Source organism: Microchirus variegatus (assembly GCF_963457635.1).
Source record: "Microchirus variegatus genome assembly, chromosome: 18".
Classification (NCBI taxonomy): Eukaryota; Metazoa; Chordata; class Actinopteri; order Pleuronectiformes; family Soleidae; genus Microchirus; species Microchirus variegatus.
The window spans coordinates 14,821,399-14,839,336 of record NC_139819.1 but is presented as its reverse complement, the minus strand read 5'-3'; the positions used below and the strand labels follow the sequence as shown (position 1 = coordinate 14,839,336).

Here is a 17,938-nt window from a genome sequence, read left to right as displayed (position 1 = left end):
TATCTTCTGCTCTTAAATTCACCGTCATCTTAACCTTTGTTGTCTTCTCATATTTGAAGTTTCCACACAATGTGCAAGCTCCACACACCTGCTCCACATTGCCAAATCCGTATTTGGTGGATTTCTGTTGCAGCGGTACAGTGGCACTGTGGCACAACAATTCTTGCATACTACAAATTAAACATGTATTTGCTTATTTTCAGTTATCTCTCACCATCCAGGGAATGTGGCCCACAATCCGAGAGACACTAGATTAGTCACTAAGTCTGTCAATGGAAAATTCACAGTGCAATATTTTGATGGCAGTATATTTTTTTGGGACAGAATTGCCAAAAGAAATTGGACCACACGAGTTGGCCTATATAATCAACAGCCCAATGTGACTATGACTACTACTGTATAACAAATAATAATACCATCAAGTTATATTGGTATAGGAACCCTATTTGTGTAAATATTACACTGTAGTTAAATTTAAATAAGTGCTGTGATGATGATGATGATGAAAGCTCTATTCTGGTCTCTTCTGTGCAACAGTTCATTTTTGAAGATAACATAATCTGAGATGACTTCTTTCCTCTGCTTCTGTATCATTTTCTGAGCATGCTCAGGGCCCAGGAAAGGGGCGCCTAGAGGGAGGGGTGGGCTCTGTTTCCAAGGAGACAGAAATACAAGGCTTTACACTGCAGTCCCTGTTATGCAATAGGACTGTTACTATGACAATGTTCAGGGTGTTGGGTTGAAGGAGGGGGAAAAGCTCACTATGTTTAAGGCTGACGTGTGCCCACCCAGAAAGCACAGATATCAATGTCTATGCACAGACTAGTCACACATTGCAGAGTGTGATGCTCCACAAATAGTACAGTAATACAGTGCGTCAGGTTAAAGGAGCGGGCTTCAAACACTCACAGGCTGGTGAGAGCATTCGTCTGTTGCATCAGGCAAGGGCACTGCAGAAGGAGAGGGTTCTTGTTTCACCTTGCAAGTTAAATTTGAGACTTTTTAAGAAAAACACATAGATATAGAGAGATCATACATACCTACAGGATTTTCTTTATATATCACATTGAGTTAATCTGTTGTTGTTCTTTTGCTATTCAAAAGAACAACAACTATTCATGCTATTATTCTGCATGGAGTTTGCATGTTCTGCCCCTGTGTGCGCGGGTTTTCTCGGGGTTCTCCGGCTTCTTCCCTCAGTCCAAAAACATGCAGATTTGGGGATTAGGTGAACTGGTCAATATAAATTGACCATAGGTGTGAGAGTGTGAGTGAATGGTTGTGTGGCCATGCGATGGATTGACATGCTGTCCAGGGTGTACCCCGCCTATCGCCCTATGTCAGCTGAGATAGGCACAGCACCCTCCCACGACCTGTAGCAGCAGATATGGATGGATGGATTTTCACTCAAAGCTGTATTACTATTGGTGATTCTGTTGTGATCTGCAGGCCTTTCCACAAGTGCCGGGTGTCAACCACTTTATTAATAGTGACCAGGTCCTTTGTACAGCTCAGCTGTAAATTGAAGCAAGGATTTATTTTAGGCAGACTTCTAGTGGCATTTATTTCATATTACTTTTCTTTCTTGGAGTGGTCATATTTTAATAAGAAACCTCATTATGATCCGCTGTGGTTTGCTCAGTTCTCTCTGCCATGTACAATGTGGCACACACAAAGTCATACATGCGTGGGGACACGGTGTGAGAACGTCACTGTAACTAGAGTTCACAACACTCAGTGTTTTGCACAGAATTGAAATCAAAACGCACCCGTGTCAAATCACAGAAAATTTAGAGAAGTGAGTTAAATGACATGTTGTACACAAACAAAGAGCTGGTTTAGCCAATAGTGAGCTTGTGTCATCATCCTCTCTCCATCTCTCTCCCACTTTCTCTACCAGTGACACCTGCAGCTTCAAAGCAGCAGCAGTAGGAATAGTATTAGTAGTAAGTAGTATTTAGGCTGGCTTTACATGACAACACTCCCAGGTAAAACCGGCAAAATATTTTATCAGATGTGCCTTTCGTTTAGACGGCGACAGCGTTTTTGGGGCTTAAAAATGCAAAAAAATGAACCCACCCTCCAGAGTGGAAATCTTAAAAACACTCCACTGTCGCGTTCCAGTCTACAGGGTTGAAAACGCAAAAGTGTGCTCTGAGCTGCTCACGCTGGCTATCCTCCCATACACGTTGATTTCAGATCCATGTGCAGCACAGCCAAACAACAACAAACATGTCGGATTAGGAGTCATTTCAGCAATTAAGCTGAGTTAATGTTTTGGTTTTCGACTGTGGGCTACTTCGCGCTACTAGAGAGAAGTAGAAGTAAGTTTCAACGCATGCGCACGCTCCTGGTGTTGTTGTATGGCAGTGCTTCACAGTGCCACCTAGCCACCCGGCATGCATACTACATCAAATTTCACACACTTTTGCGTCACCGCGTGCATGCAGATTTCCACCCAAAGATGCTTGTCTAAACGAGAAATAAAAAGTGGGAACGCAACGCCACTTTTACGGTTTGTGTTCAGATTGTTGTTGTGTAAAGCTAGCCTTAGTCTGAAGTAGTATTTATTTTACAGACAGTGACCAGTTTCTCTGAAAAGGATGTACTGTGCAGCTCTCTATGCAAATACAAGGTTTGGATTGGGACTCCGTATCAGCAGATACCAAATAAAGATGGGATCAGGGGTCAGAACAGCTGATCAGGACATCCCTGATTATAAAAACGAGCTGTACTCTAGGTCATAAACTACTTCTATGACGGACAAACCCAGCCGTCTGTAAAATGCATCCTCAAATAAGCAGCAGTGCTACACAGCAAAATACAACCGACACAGTGGTCAGGGATTTGCGCTCAGATTACAGTCAAACATCCTAACAAGGGCTGCAACTAACAACTATGTTGATAGTAGACAAGTCATCGATTATTGAAGCGATTGATCGACCAATCCATAAGTCCATAAAAATACTTGATTCGAAAATATTTAATAAACATTGCTGCTGTTTACAAAAAATAAATAAAAATGCTTGAATAATCCATAGACTGGCAAAGTGCTGATATAAGAAAAACAAAAAGGTTTTTTAGGTTTCTCTAAACTAAGGAACCTTAAATGCCCTCTTGTTAAAGTGCAGCCTTAAAAACATTTGTCAACTCCCTCTCATTCGCTTGTTTAAGACAGGTTTAATGAGTATCTGCCTTGCAATAAATCAATCAGTTCCTCTGGCGGTGTGCACACCCACTGTCACTACTTTGTATCGGATAACTACTCTGCAACATACACTCCGACATCAGCATCTCTGATATGATTCCATCACCAGTCTCACCAAATCCATAATTCTTGTTATCTTTTCTTTTACCTTGATCAGTAGCACAAGTTAAGAGTTTGCACCACCAAGTGTCGATTGTCTATATATATATATATACAGAATATACAGCTACATACTACATTTAGAGGTGTCTGCAACGTCATTATGACAACACCTCAGGCTCTGTGAAACTGCATTCTTCTCAGTTTGCATCTTGACATCATCATCGTCTCTGATTCTCTGTGCTATGATGAACCGCTGAACATGAACTATACCAGTTCTTTCTAGAGCATTTTTTTTTCTTTTGCCATGTCAGCATGACAACAAATTACCAGCGAAAATGCTTTCCTGGCCCTCAATCTCACGAGTGTCATCTGAACTTGCCATGCTGGTATGTTATCTTGTTGTGTTTGTACAGTCATTGTGAGATGAATTTGTCATTTGACTGCATGCACTGAGCCATGATGTCTACACCAAACACATACACATATTACACCTTTGATTATAGATAAATGTAGCCATAAACAATTGGAGTCATTCTGGCCTTGTGAGGATAATTCTGCTCGTCTTCATCTTAAAGCTCCCATAGATTGGTCCTATCGCACATGTGAGTTATGAAGGTCTGCTTACATACATTAACCCACTGACGCCGGGAAAGCATTGCCGCATTTCTACCATTGACACCGGGAAAGCGGATGCATCAATTTTCGGGGGGTATAAGGGTTCCTTGTGACATTGTTTTGAAATTTCTTCGAGCAAACATGTAGGACTTTGACAGCGGAGAGATTCGGCTTCGACATCATTGCTGATAACTTTGAACGTGCTGAACCAGTCGACCGAGATTAATGGTTAAGACATAATTATGTTTAAAGACGACGAGGTCGACGATAACGACGATGAGTTTGAAGGTTTTGAAAGTGACGGAAGACGGAGAATTACCACCGTAATCTACGGCGTGTTTTCAACCACACACCAGGGGTGAAAGTGGATTTACCTGCAGATGCCACAGCGCTGTAAGCACTATCACTGTCACATGTGAAGCAGACTGTGCACACTCTTCACAGTCCAACAGGACTAAATCAAGGCACTGACACAAGTTGATATTACTTTATTTTCTTACTGTATTTTAATTGAAAATAGTGCTGTTCACTTTACTTTTAAATTTTTTTGTGAAGGTGTATCTAAATAAATTTCACAGGAAAGCCACAGGTGTAAGCTCTCAAATACTTTTTGAATTGTGTTCCTATCAGCTACAGAGGCTGAGAAATCAATCATGTAGTAGGCATTTGAACCTCAGCTTTTAGAGGTCCTTTCTGAAATCACCCATAGGTTTGACGGGCATTTTTCCAGGCGTTTCAGGCCTTTATGGGTTAACTTGTTTTTATGGTCAAAAACCTCCTCGTTGCTGCAAACTAGCCGATCGAAATCTCTCCTCACTGAAGCTCTCGTCAGCCTCGCTGTTTCAGACTGAAATCACATCCCAAGAAGACAGAACTGTGTTGCGATTGGCCACCCAACGAGGGCGTACTCAACTGTCTTGTGATTGGTCAGGTACCTGGAAGTGACGCAATTAGCACATCGGCTATCAGAAGCGCTGGAAGCACTGCTACTCATTATCAAAACATTGTTTTAACGATGTTTAAAAATGGCTTCGTCACAACTCCCCGCCACACTCCCTTTTACGCCTTTGACCTGGAGTCTGACACAGAGTCAGAAGACACTGTCGCTCGTGAAACACCTTCACAACACAGACATTCTTCTTCTTCTGCAGTTCTATATACGTAACCGGATGTGCCCGGACTAGTGCCCTGAGCAGGAGGATCTGCTGATCTCCTTACGTAACGAGCCCGAGAATACAATAAAACCGAGCGTTCTCAGAAGTGGCTGAACTGTTTGTTTCGAAACTTTAGGGCTTAATAAACGAGGTAATGATGCAAATACGAGCGAAAAAACAGCACTCCGGTCTATGGGAGCTTCAAGTCCGAGTAAACTGAAATGCTATATGGAACGTATATGGTTTTAGACTGTGAATTGTACAAAACAATACAATTAAAAAACCATGACCATGGAATGGTGAAATGATTAGAGGGTGTTTATACTAACATTTTATAAAACAAAAACAATAATATTTTTTTTTTCATACGTTGTTAAGTCAAGTAAAATGTGTCATTATTCAACTTCTATTTGTTTGCCATCTCTTTACTTAACCAACGCACAACAGTTGAGAGTGCAGATTCTGCAGAACAATGTACAAAAAGAGACATTAATAATAATAGAGCTGATTTATTTTGGGAGGTCAAGTTCATCAATAATGGAAATGTATTTTTGGCACATTCACTGGCAATGTACATGTTGAGGTTGAAGTTATATTGAAATATAACTTCAACCTCTGCAAATATATTCTAACATTACATTGAAACCAAGATACCATCAACATCATCCGACCACCTCGGCACATTTGGTCTCCCTTCACATCCACTTTTAAAAACACAAACATCATATATTACATTGTAACTTGAGCAGAAGGGTTTGAATGTGTTTTTCTCAAACGCATAGAGGATGCAGCAAGAGAAGTAAAGCAATGCATCAATAAACATGCCTGCTCAGCCCAGGTGATGAACATCAATATCAGCTTCAATGCAATGAGATGCAGCAGTGTGTTGGTTTCACATGCTTATTCAACCAGAGGTCATTGTGCTCATCCTGACAGGCATAATCACCTAAATTACACAAATTATATATCCTTCTTAATTGCACAACAGGATTTCAAAGTGTCAATGCTCTCAATTTCTCCCTCCCTCCCTCCCTCATTGGCTGGTATTGATGTCAGAGGCAGAGGGGTTGCCATGGAGATGGGCATCACAGTGGCATTTCAAGAGGATGGCTCATGGCAGGATTGAAGCAGTGCATTGGCAACAGCTCAGGGTCACCGAGTCAATATTGAGATTTGAAGTTAGATGTGGCAGGAGGATGACACTGAGGTTTAAAAGCAAAGTCATGCACCGTCTTTCTCAGGACCTGTGTAACGCTATAAAATTATATTAAAATAAAATGTGCAGAGCTCTGTCCAGATTCTTCACATGCTCAGTAATAGACTGGACCAGTGTCTCCCAGACACAGATTGTATAACTCGGCTTAATGGTGCTTTCTTCACTCAAGTTAAAACGCACTAATGGGAATGAAGCTATTACACTGAGAGATGAGGGGTTTTGCTGGTTTTCTGTGGTTTATGACAATTATGTAAGTAAAACCATTTAACTGATGATGTCACATTAACTATTTTTCAGACTTCACAACATAGGCCTGCTTTCGATCTGTTAATTTGTATTACAAACAACTCCTATTAAATACACAACATGAATACTATGTTATTTGGGTGGAAAAACTGGAAACGCAGTGGTTCATACATTATCTGCATTAATGGGTAAACAGATACTTGGGTCACGATATAAGTATATTAAGCTGCTGCTAATGCAAAGCAAGCATTACTTGTAGAAGCAGCTTAATTACAAGATGCAGTATATATATACTGTACATTTGTTAGATGTCCAACTCTGTGCTGAGCTGAGCTATCAGACAGATCCAACAACCAAATGAAGATTTTTAGGTTTTGGTTCTCCACTTTGTCCATCTTTTTCTGATATAAAAGGTTTTATTAACAGGAGCGTCCGTGGCACAGTTCCCCACTGATCTAACTCTTCATGTGGACAGGCTGAAAAGGCAGAGGTTGGCATGGCAGTGTTTGAATGTCATCACAGAGGGTGATGTGGTGTCTCGTGATCATGTAAGCAGACATGTAAGTTTACATGAACTGCAGCTTGAGTTAAAGACACTCCATGCACAGTCAATCTGCTCGGGACTCAGCCACTGGGAAGCCCTGACATGCAACAGCCTCGCCCGTCAACTAGAGGCTATTGAAAACAAAAATAGGCCTGCTCTGAAAATGACACAGACATGCCTCACTGTCAAGCACCCTCTAACCATACAGTTCAACAGATTCTGTAACACAACATGTCCTAACACAAACTCACATCTTTGTGGATTAACATTTGGATTAGTAAAACGCTCTGTACAACATAAGCCTCTGAAATCTACTTCTTTTATATGTTGACTTCATCTTTAATTTCAACAAGTTAAGCTGTTTATGATGATATGCAACTCCAGCAATGCAACCACAAAAAATAGCCCAAGAAAGAAGAACTTCCTGAAGAGGCCGACAAAGGTTTCAGATGCAAACTGAGGGCGGTATGTGAAGCACACTTTGCACCACTTTCTCTGGCTGCTGCAGATCAATGCAACATGTCCACCTGTCTGAAAATCCAAGGTCTTAAGAAGAACACAGCGAGACAAAGCAAAGGCGAACTGCCTTTGACCCCATCAAAAATACAGAAATGGCACAAAGTCAAGAATGTGGCTGTCATATGTGCAAGGATGAAAGCAAAACTGAGAATACTTGAGAAGGTGCATGGACTGTTGCTGTTGATATAAGATGTAGACATTCAAGGGCTAAAAAAGAACCGTGTCATTTGCCAGACCCCTATAACCTTTGGCAAGCATTATATTCTGCTTGTGCTTGTTGCTGGTACTTGTGATTTCTGATGTCAGGACATAAATGACACTCAATACTCACAAATAATTGTGTTTCTGGATTGCTTCCTGTATTTGGTTACAATTTTAACTCCTAATACTACAATCACTCCCTTGGAGGATACATGAGACTCACATTTGTATACATTAGCTCATGTTTTGGTATAACCTAAAAGGCCATGTTCACACCTGGTGAAAATGGATTCCATCATTCAACAGTTGACTCATTCTTTTGGTCGACCGTAAAAGATGCCTGATTTGTTTGTTTGTACTGTTTATTCCGAATATGCAAATTGTACAAGGCTTCCTGATTACTACCGTACAAAGAATGTGTATGGTAGTAATCAGGAAGCCTTGTACAATTTGCATACACAATATAGAAATGAAATTGAGGAAGCAAAATAATAAAAACACAGATAAAAGATTTCAAAGCATATTATCAAAGGGCATATTATCAGAGTGTCAACTTAATTTTAGGGAAGGACCTCTCCTACAAATACATTCAACATTGCTGGAAGATGCATTTGCTGTAACCAGAAGAACAACACATGGGGTATCGAGCAGGAGCTCCCATTGAAACATCACAGTGCCACCCACACTGTGTGCCTGACAAACGAGAGGTGAAGTGCAGAAACACCGTGATTAGAACCAAGCCTAAAACTGAAACAAAATCCTACAAGTTACCACTCGTAACATGTCAACAATAATTGTAAGCGAAAAGAAAACATGTCCACTGTTCCTCTTACTAAAAATGGCTCAATTCTGTGTGAGGAGCAAGTTTTACTTTACTGCTTTAAGCCCTTGAATGTATTACTGTCCCTTTTAAAAGTTCACAACTTAACAGCCTTCCAACACTGTGTGTGTGTGTGTGTGAGAGAGAGATTTCTTTGTGGAGAGGCTGTGTGTCAAAAGCCAGTGCTCCCAGAAAATGCAGCTCATCTCACCACAGGAGAAGAAAGAATTACAATGCCGTTGTTGGATACAATGACAATATCTTATGTAATACAGTACAGTACACTGGACACATTGAAGATCAACTACCACACCACACGCTTAAGAAACAACAAGATGTTGTGCTTTTAAAGCGGGAATTAATTACCAGAAGTTCCAACAAATGTAATAACATCAGGGTGCCGCAATGCAAGCATATATGATATGCCTGCATATAAATAGACTTTAATGAGTATATTATCCACTACAATGGGTACAAAATACAACATCAACATAAGCTACAGAGAAAAATTTACAAAAATAAACAAACGTACACACAGTGTGCACAACTGCCATCAATAATACAATCTACTGCAGGAGTATTCGATGATCATAGATAATGGACAGATTAGGAATAAAAACTAGTAGAGGGAGATTGATAATGGCTTTTCTATGGCTTTTCTGTGGCTAATGCGGATCTTTCGAGATCAGTGCAGCCAATAGCCAATTAATGATGTCGATTTTACTGAGTCAAAAGGTTCAAAAATCACATTTGGGTGTCAAAATAGCAAAAATCAGCTCGATTAATCGACCCAACATTTACCTCATGTACCTTAATAAAAACACGCAGACGTAATGGTTAGGCATACAACAGATCAACACTTATTTAATAAAAGATAATGAACAATAATACTTAGAAGTAAAATCAATGGTAAAGTGATGAGTGCACACATCCCATGCTATACAAAAATCACTTTATCGTAAAAGCCTGTTCACCACTGACCAACTCCATAAAATATACTTGAGGTAAAGTGCACTGACAGAGGCAGAATCTGCCAATTCATCTGTGATTAAACTGGTTTCCGACACGAAAGCGGGACTGCCTTCATACAGCTAATGAACAGCTAATGTAACATGAAAACACCATGTTGCTGTATTAACCTAAAACAGACGCCTGTTAGCTAACATTATATGTCGACCTGTGACGGAGAGAAGCTAAACTCCACACGACATACGTGTAAAAAAAAAAAAAAACAGCTGTGTGAGTGAACGGTGTCTTTCGGTTATAACTTACCAAACCATCCCATAGGCTCCTTCCCCGATGTAGGAGAGGTTGCTGTAACGAGGTCCGACGTCGAAGGCCTGTCCGCGGACGAGCTCCGTTCCCGACCCGGGGCTGGGGCCGCAGCCAGCAGCGGCAGACACGGCAGCTGTCGCCATTATCAGGACTGGGTTGTTTTTTTTTTTTTTCACAAGGCAATGGAAATGTTTGGTTTTTTTATATACTAAACGACAGACTATGTTAAGAAAACTATGTGTAAGAGTGTGTCTGAGTCCGTTGTCGGTGTGTTTAACTGCAGCAGCGTTTACAGTAAGAGGCCTTCACGACGTGTGCTGTGTTTTGTCTTCCCGTGCCGTCAGTGCTGCTGCTGCTGTGCCGTCACAGGCAGGAGCGGAGCAGCGGAGAGAGAAGAGGTAGCTGCTGCAGGAAATAACGGAGGCGGTCATGTGGTTTGGGCCCCCCCCTCTACTTCTTTCCTTTTTAAATTATATTTTACAATATTTAACTCCTTGGGTGGCCAATGTTGCCTTCAGGTACAACTTCTACACCAGTGGTTCTCACACTTTGCGAAATACAGGGGGGTCTTGGGGGGGCTAGACCCCCCTGATTAACATTGGAGACCCCCCTGAAAGCCTCAAAAGCTAAACTTGAGGGGGGTCTAAACATGCTGCAGTGTAATTGATAAACATTTTTTCCTAAAGATTTTTGTAATTTCAGTTTTACATATATGATCTACATACATAATACACTTTGCATGCTTTCTTATCTTATATAACCAGACAAAATGTAAATGCTTTTATTTGGAATTTTGTATTTTAATGTTTTAATTAATTGCTTTCCAAATGGCGCTGTTTAAAAGGTCCAATAAATGGGAGGTGGGACCCCCCAATTATTAATGAGTATTTCGCACACTGCTTTTATACCCAAGTACCAGCATTATCAGCAAAGTTTAAATACAGTGATGTAAATAGGCTGAGCACTTCAGCTGCAGACTTTTATTCCCAATAACATAATTTACTCTCTCATCATCCTCTTCTTCACATTTACATGACATAATCGGTATGGTGTCTGTGTTTATCACATACTGTGGTATATACAGTAGAAGAGTATTTCCTCTGGTGGTACTGAAGCTTGCGTACCACTGGTGGTACACGCACCACAGTTTGAGAACCATGGCTCGACAGCATACAGACAAAAAACCCTGACAGACATTTAGGGACTCAAAAAACATCACAGCCAATGGGATTTTCAAATAAAGATTTCAAAAAGTTTTAATATAATTCACATTTAGTACACTGTTTTAGTCCAAGGCAGATGGATGCAGTAGTGACATTGAGCTAGTAAAGCCACACGACTGGAAACAGGTTGGAGTAGGGGTTGGTCAAAATATCGATTAGGTGATATATTGTCGCCTCTCCTCGTGCAATACGATAATCGATATGTCAGGGCAACTATCGATATTTGAATCAATAAATTAAGGTGGTCTAAAGTAAACAGTCTCTGTCAGTTTCACTCGGATTAAAGAGGGAAACTTGGGCAGAAGTTACCTGGTCGAAGAAGAGAGAGTTTCCAGCGAAATGTATAGACTTTATGCACTTTGTTCTAGATGTTGTGAATAAATAGAAAAATCCTGCACGTTTTGTTTTCTTCAGTTCGACAGTTATCGGGATGTACCACTATGTGATTGTCTTGAAATACATTGATTATCACAGAATCATTGTATCATAATATTATTGGTATCGTGGACCATGTATCACATTGTAATGTATCGTGCCGTATAGTGCGGTACCCTGTGATTCTCACCCCTAGGTTGGAATATGACTGAAAAGTTTGAGAAGTGAATTATAATGATTGCTTAAAACAGAGTAAAACATGTTCAGCAGTTTGATGGGACAAGTGCTTTTTCTGTCTCTTCTGCTCTGCCAGTACCAGTCATTTCTGATAGTATTGCTTGACAGAGTCCATTTTCAGATGAAGGGTGCAGCATACAAATCTTACATAATTTCCGTCCATGAAAATGCAGCTTTACAGCTGCACTGCATAACTTCTGTCCCCTTGAAGAATTCTGAAATACTGCTGAGTGTCCAGGTTGTTGTTGTTTTTTCAGTAAAATCCACTTGTGAAATTTTTTGTTTGTGCTTCATGGATTTTTCCAATCGTATTCCTGGTGCAGCCATCTTACTGACTTCTGACTATCACAGTGTTTCTGTTGTGTTCCCTTCTTGCCTCCATGTAACACAATATTCAAAACACAGCTGATCTGACATGTTTCACAAGTTCCCACTCTAACACCAGGAAGGTTTAGGCGGCAAGTAAGTGACCTGGGGTTTCATTAGATGGTCTCTGACCCTGTCTCAGGACACCAAGACAATGTCAAATCCTGAGAACTGAGGCTGACTCTTCTCTCTGATCCCTGACTGTTCCCCTGATGTTGACATTTTTGAGCTCTGTCGGGGCCATGACATCCTTCTTCCTCTCGATTCTGGCTGTGAAAGTGAATGTGACTCCTTGTCGTTCTGCAAAATGAATAAATGAAAATCGTAAAATCTCTCTAAAATCATGGTAGCTACCATGTTTGATAAATGGGGGTGAAACACACAGAATTGAAATGTCCACCCCTGCATTACACTTACAAACTGGCATTTTTGGCTAAATTAACTTGTGAATGTAACCTAAGGATCCACTTATTAAAATGACTTGAATCTGTTTGCTATGCAAATACAATAAGTTTGAGGAGCGAGAGGCACAAATCTGAATCTCATATTAGTCAACAGACTATGAGTAAAAGACAAATGTCCTGATTTATGCATATAAGACAAGTTCCTCTTACACAGTGAGCTGCACTTGATCAAATATGTAAATTTGTGGTACTTCACAGATTTCATTTCATTGCCACCGCAGAAATACTACACTCAATTATGTATTTACATCACATTTTAATATTGATATAATTAGCATTTAATTTAATTTAATCAATCAATGTATCTATCTATCAAGTTTATCAGTTCAAAATTCTAACCACTGCGGATGAGTTGCAAGAATGAAAACGGTTTCGTTTCTGACGAACTGCATAATGAATATTATGTGAATTTTAAGTCACTCCGAACCTCTGGGTGGCAGTGTAAGTGAAACCTTGTCATGAGGCAGAACGAGATATAGGAAGTTATAGAGGTAGATTGTCAAGTTTGCAAGAGTTAAAATAATCATCACATCCTGTGTTGCCTTCCAATTAAAAAAATACCTATTTTACTTCTGTTATCTTTTGCAAACTAAGACCACACTTATTTATTGACCAGTTGTTCTCTAAAGTAGATGTGTATGAATTATCCTTTATGATAACAAATGAAACCGTCCCCACGTCTCTTCTGTTTCTTTCTTTTTTAATGTCACGATTTATTTTGTGAACATTCAAATGATTAAAGCTAGGAAATCTGATATAGATATAGATCTGTCAAAAGCAACATATTTTGACGTATCTATATCCGTAGATTTTCTAACCTTGATGATCACCAAAAGCTGCTTGATATTAATTTCACCAGTTACTCGTGATTAAATGTTTAGACTTTTATTTTGAAAATTCCAAACCAGAAATGAGAGCACACCGTTGATAACTTTACGACAGTGTTCACAATTTGCCCTTGACTTAACCACGTGAGTTAATATACTTCCGAACCTCATGCTAAGCCGGTAGCTAACAGGCTACCTCCAGAGAAAAAACAGACGTCACAGTCTCGCTCGTTGTCCACCCCCTCCGGTTTAAGCGCCACAGACTGATCCTCTGTTGCGATAGTTCCTCCATCATGTCCCGGGCCAGTCAATCCATGAAGTTCTTGCTGTGGCGCTGTGTCGCAGTTCGGCAGGTACCGTTACCGAGGAGAGTAAGCACAAGAGGAGGCTTGATCCAGCAGCGAACCGGGACACCAGCGACCCTGACGGGCTACGTGCAGAGACTCTGCCAGGTCCGGTCTACAGTGGAAACCAGCCAGTTCAGGTTCTGTACCAAGGTGAGACAGACAGAGACAGACAGAAGGAGACGTTCACATTTCACTGTATGATGACTCAAACTCAAATGACCCGTGGGGCCCACCGTAGCCTTAGAATGAGCTTTTTGTGGTAAGTTTAGGGCAGGGGTCTGCAACCTGCGGCTCTAGAGCCACATGTGGCTCTTCAGCCACTCTGCAGTGGCTCCTTGTAGCTTTAGAGATCAAGGGCGACAAATAAAAGTGTTTTAATATCTTGTGCAACATCCAATGTCGACGTAAAATGCAATATTCAGTACATGTTTGGATGTGTCCTGTCCATCTTTGGATCCACATACCGTTTTTCTTGAGCACGAACAACATGCAATCCAAATATTTGCTTCATTTATTTCAAAGTGGGTTCATTTTAATTTCTTTAATTTGCCACAAACAATGAAACAATGGAAGAACCAGGTCTATGGGGTATAGAGGTTGGATATAAACTGAACATGTTGTAGTTCTTAAATGTCATAAATGAAAGAGACTATTACTATTATATATAGTTTGTCTGTATAAAAAACCTTTATATGTGTTATTATCTTCATCTTGTGGGGTTTTTTTTGCGGCTCCAAATTAATTTTTGGGTGGAGAGACGACAAAAATGGCTCTTTTCATCCTAAAGGTTGCAGACCCCTGGTTTAGGGTCTTGTTTAACAGTGGCTTCCATGATGTTTGTCAAGTTTCTATAGCAACCTGAAGAGAGAGAGACCAACCAGAGCAATGTAGTGGTCACTGATCTCCTCAGAACCCAGTGTCCTATTCTGAAGGACAGGTGTTTATAATAAAGAAAAAAGTGAATGTATCTGACTGACATCAAATTGCCAACTTATGCATCGACATATGACCCAACATGTCTTCCAGACTGGACCACCATATGAGGACGAGTACCCGCCGCTGCCGACCTATGAGGCTGATGCAGCACAGGAGAAGAAGGAGGTGTACATCGTGCAGGTCAAAGGTCTACCATGGTCGTGCTCGGCGCAGGACCTCGTGCAGTTTTTCTCTGGTGAGAGTTTCACATGTCCAGATGTAAAAATGAAAGGATGTTGGAGCAAGACGTGACATTTGTCAACATTTCTCCTCCATATAGAGCTGCATTGTCTTTCATTTCTTGCAGTTGCTGAATTGCATTGATCTCAGTCAGCAATTGTCCAATAACGTATTAGAAAAACCAACGTTTAAGTTTTTTTTTGTGTGCTGTGAATGCAGACAGCAGAATTCGTGATGGACTGAAGGGGATTCATCTTACCGTAGACAGACAGGGGAGGCCATCGGGTCGAGCCTTCATCGAGATGGAGCACGAAGAAGACGTCAACAAAGCTTTAGAAAAGCACCGGCAGTACCTCGGCTCACGATATGTTGAAGGTTCATCTCCTTAAGTTAAAAAAAAAACATGTGACAACATCCATGTACAAGTTTGCTCTTTCTAGTCTATTCTCTGCCAGTTACAAATATGTTGTAATGTAATGTTTTCTTGTAGTGTTTTAAAAATGTCCTTCATAATAAAGCCTCTGTGTTTTTGCAGTTTACGAAGTGTCCAACGATGATGCTGAATCCATCTTGACCAAAGCCCTCCAGGCTCCAGCTAACAGCTGTGCGGTGAGGCTGAGAGGCCTCCCCTTCAACGCCACCGATGCTGACATCGTCCAATTTTTCACAGGTAAACCTCTTCAGTTATTCAAGCATCACCAACAATTTGTGTCTTTGAAGGAATAGCATTTCACTTAATACTCATTTAAGTGAGCCGGAGAACCCAGAGAAAACCCACGCACACATGCGAGAACATGCAAAAGAGTAAAATGAATAAAGTATGATTAACTAGACATGAGCTATTAAAGGCGTTTTAAGTCATCACCCTCTTGAGTGTGTCAGTTTCAATAGAGATTTTAAGATACTAGAGTAAAGTAAAACATCTTGCTTTAATGTGCAGGTTTGAATATAATTGAGAACGGGATCACCGTCACCACAGACCACAGAGGGAGGAAGACTGGGGAGGCCTTTGTGCGGTTCGACTCCCAGGAAGCGGCGGATGAAGCTCTGCAGAGAGACAGAGAGGTCATAGGAAATCGGTATGATACAAGCGTGCAGCAGCTTTATAATCTTGCGCTAAGTATTAATCTTAAACTCTGTTCAGATACACTCTTTTAAAAAAAATATATATATATTTTCAATTGTAAATCCTCAGCTGTATGTTGCACTTGTTGACTTGCTGCTCTCACCGTTACATTTGCAGATACATTGAAGTGTTTCCCAGCAGAAGTGATGAGAATCACAGGAGTGAGAAGATGAAGATGGAAAATGGTTCTGCCTCTGCCTCACCCAGAACTAGTGAGGGGATTTTAGATCGTCATTTTGCTATCGAAGAGCCTCCTCCACACCATTACCACCACCAAAATAATTGTGTTCAACTTACAGCTAAATCATCTTTTCTGCTCCATCAGGACCTCCTCGAAGCTCAGCTGCAACGATTCACTGCGTCCATATGAGAGGTCTTCCTTTCAGGGCATCTGGAGTAGACATTGCGAAGGTAAACATAACGATACTGAATGTGATGAGATGTTGAAGCTGTTTTTTATTTTATCAGTAGATGATGATCAGATGTGATTTTCCGTGCAGTTCTTCTCGCCTCTAGCCATGTCTAAGATCCTGATGGAATGCGCTTATGACGGGAGGCCGAGTGGCGAGGCTGACGTTTACTTCAACAGCTACGAGGACGCTGTGGCAGCCATGTCCAGAGACAAACAGTACATCGGTGAGAGCTTGTGGTATTTTCTTCGTACATTCATGTATTTTACAATATTCAAATTCCTTGCAGCCCCCATAGACTAATAAAAGGGCACACCAGAAAAACATAAGAAAAACTTGTAGTTATTGTTATGTGACAAAACAGGGTAACGATCCAAAAATAACAGTACAACTTTATCATTAAAGTGGCTTTAATTTGCGAGCATTAGGATGAATTTCAAAACAAAAGTCCTGGAGTAATGGCAGGAAGAACACATTGGGGGGTCGATGATCCAAGTTCACAAACTTCACTAACGTGTGTGTCCACCATTAGCCTCAAGCAGAGCGGTACACCGGCGACGCACGGACGTCACCAGGTTGTCGATCGTGGCCTGGAATGATCGTGGAATGATGCACATTCAGTTGTGTTGCCACAGCTGTAACGGTCAACCCAGCACTCAGCGTGCCAATGGCACGCTCCCTCATGATTTGTGACATCTGTGGCATATTGACAAGTGACAAAAGTTCACATTTTGGTGTGCCCTTTTATTGACCAGACCATAAGGAGTGTCTGTGTACTGGTCACACATATTGACCACCACTCTGCCATGCTCCATGACTCTGGTGAGTTGAAATACTCAATTTGAGATTGTAGTCAATAGGAGTGGCCCTGGAGACTGGTGACACTGGACTACTGGGTTTGAGCAAAACAAATCATTCCATAAACAAATGCATCAAGAATCTGAGCAAATGTCATAACATTCTATTTCTGTTCACCATTTCAAGTTTGTGTTGCCCCTTTTTTTTCCAGGGGGAAGATACATCGAATTATTCTTGAACTCTCCGTCGGACTCTGAGGAGAGGTAAGGCTCGATTTTCTTTTAAGAACACATAAAAAAAAAATTCCCAGCTTAAATTTGTGATTTTGTGGTTTCCTTTGCTCACACAAAATTATATTTGGTTATAAACTCTTGCTGTTTTGAAAAGAAACTATGTTGTTGTTGTGCTGTCCAGGTTGATAGAACACATTTTTCTCTCTCTTACAGGTGAAAGCAGACACTTTATTGCCAAACACACAACAGAGGACCATTGTATTTATTTTCCATGTTAACGTCAGACAATAAACAAAAACAAATAAATACCTGGTGTCACAGAAAAGGCACGACCTGTCATCATTTTACAGGATGAAGTCCAATACAGTTTTTGATGAATTAAAAATGTATTTATCAGACTAAGCAACTTTAATAAAAGCTTTAAAGTGTGGAAAGGGATTAAAAAAAAGATGATGCCATACAGAAGAGAAATGTGGT

The 17,938-nt window shown here is 40.7% G+C and overlaps 2 protein-coding genes across 3 annotated transcripts in view; one reads left to right on the top strand and one right to left on the bottom strand.

Moving 5' to 3' along the window:
* mapk1 (mitogen-activated protein kinase 1) overlaps nt 1-10,261 on the bottom strand; it is a 28,289-nt gene extending 18,028 nt beyond the window's left edge. For both annotated transcript variants that reach the window (XM_083904840.1, XM_083904839.1), the window contains exon 1: nt 9,898-10,261. In XM_083904840.1, the coding sequence (XP_083760966.1) occupies nt 9,898-10,043 (146 nt within the window). In that variant the 5' untranslated portion in view covers nt 10,044-10,261. The remainder of the gene's footprint in view (nt 1-9,897) is intronic.
* A 3,307-nt stretch (nt 10,262-13,568) lies between these two features.
* Nucleotides 13,569-17,789, top strand: grsf1 (G-rich RNA sequence binding factor 1). Its single transcript, XM_083905356.1, has 10 exons — nt 13,569-13,889; nt 14,766-14,910; nt 15,114-15,269; nt 15,430-15,564; nt 15,835-15,973; nt 16,138-16,232; nt 16,346-16,431; nt 16,521-16,656; nt 17,440-17,491; nt 17,675-17,789. The coding sequence occupies exons 1-10, from the start codon at nt 13,686-13,688 to the stop codon at nt 17,676-17,678; spliced, it is 1,152 nt and encodes a 383-aa protein (XP_083761482.1). The 5' UTR covers nt 13,569-13,685; the 3' UTR covers nt 17,679-17,789.
* The last annotated feature ends 149 nt before the right edge of the window (nt 17,790-17,938 follow it).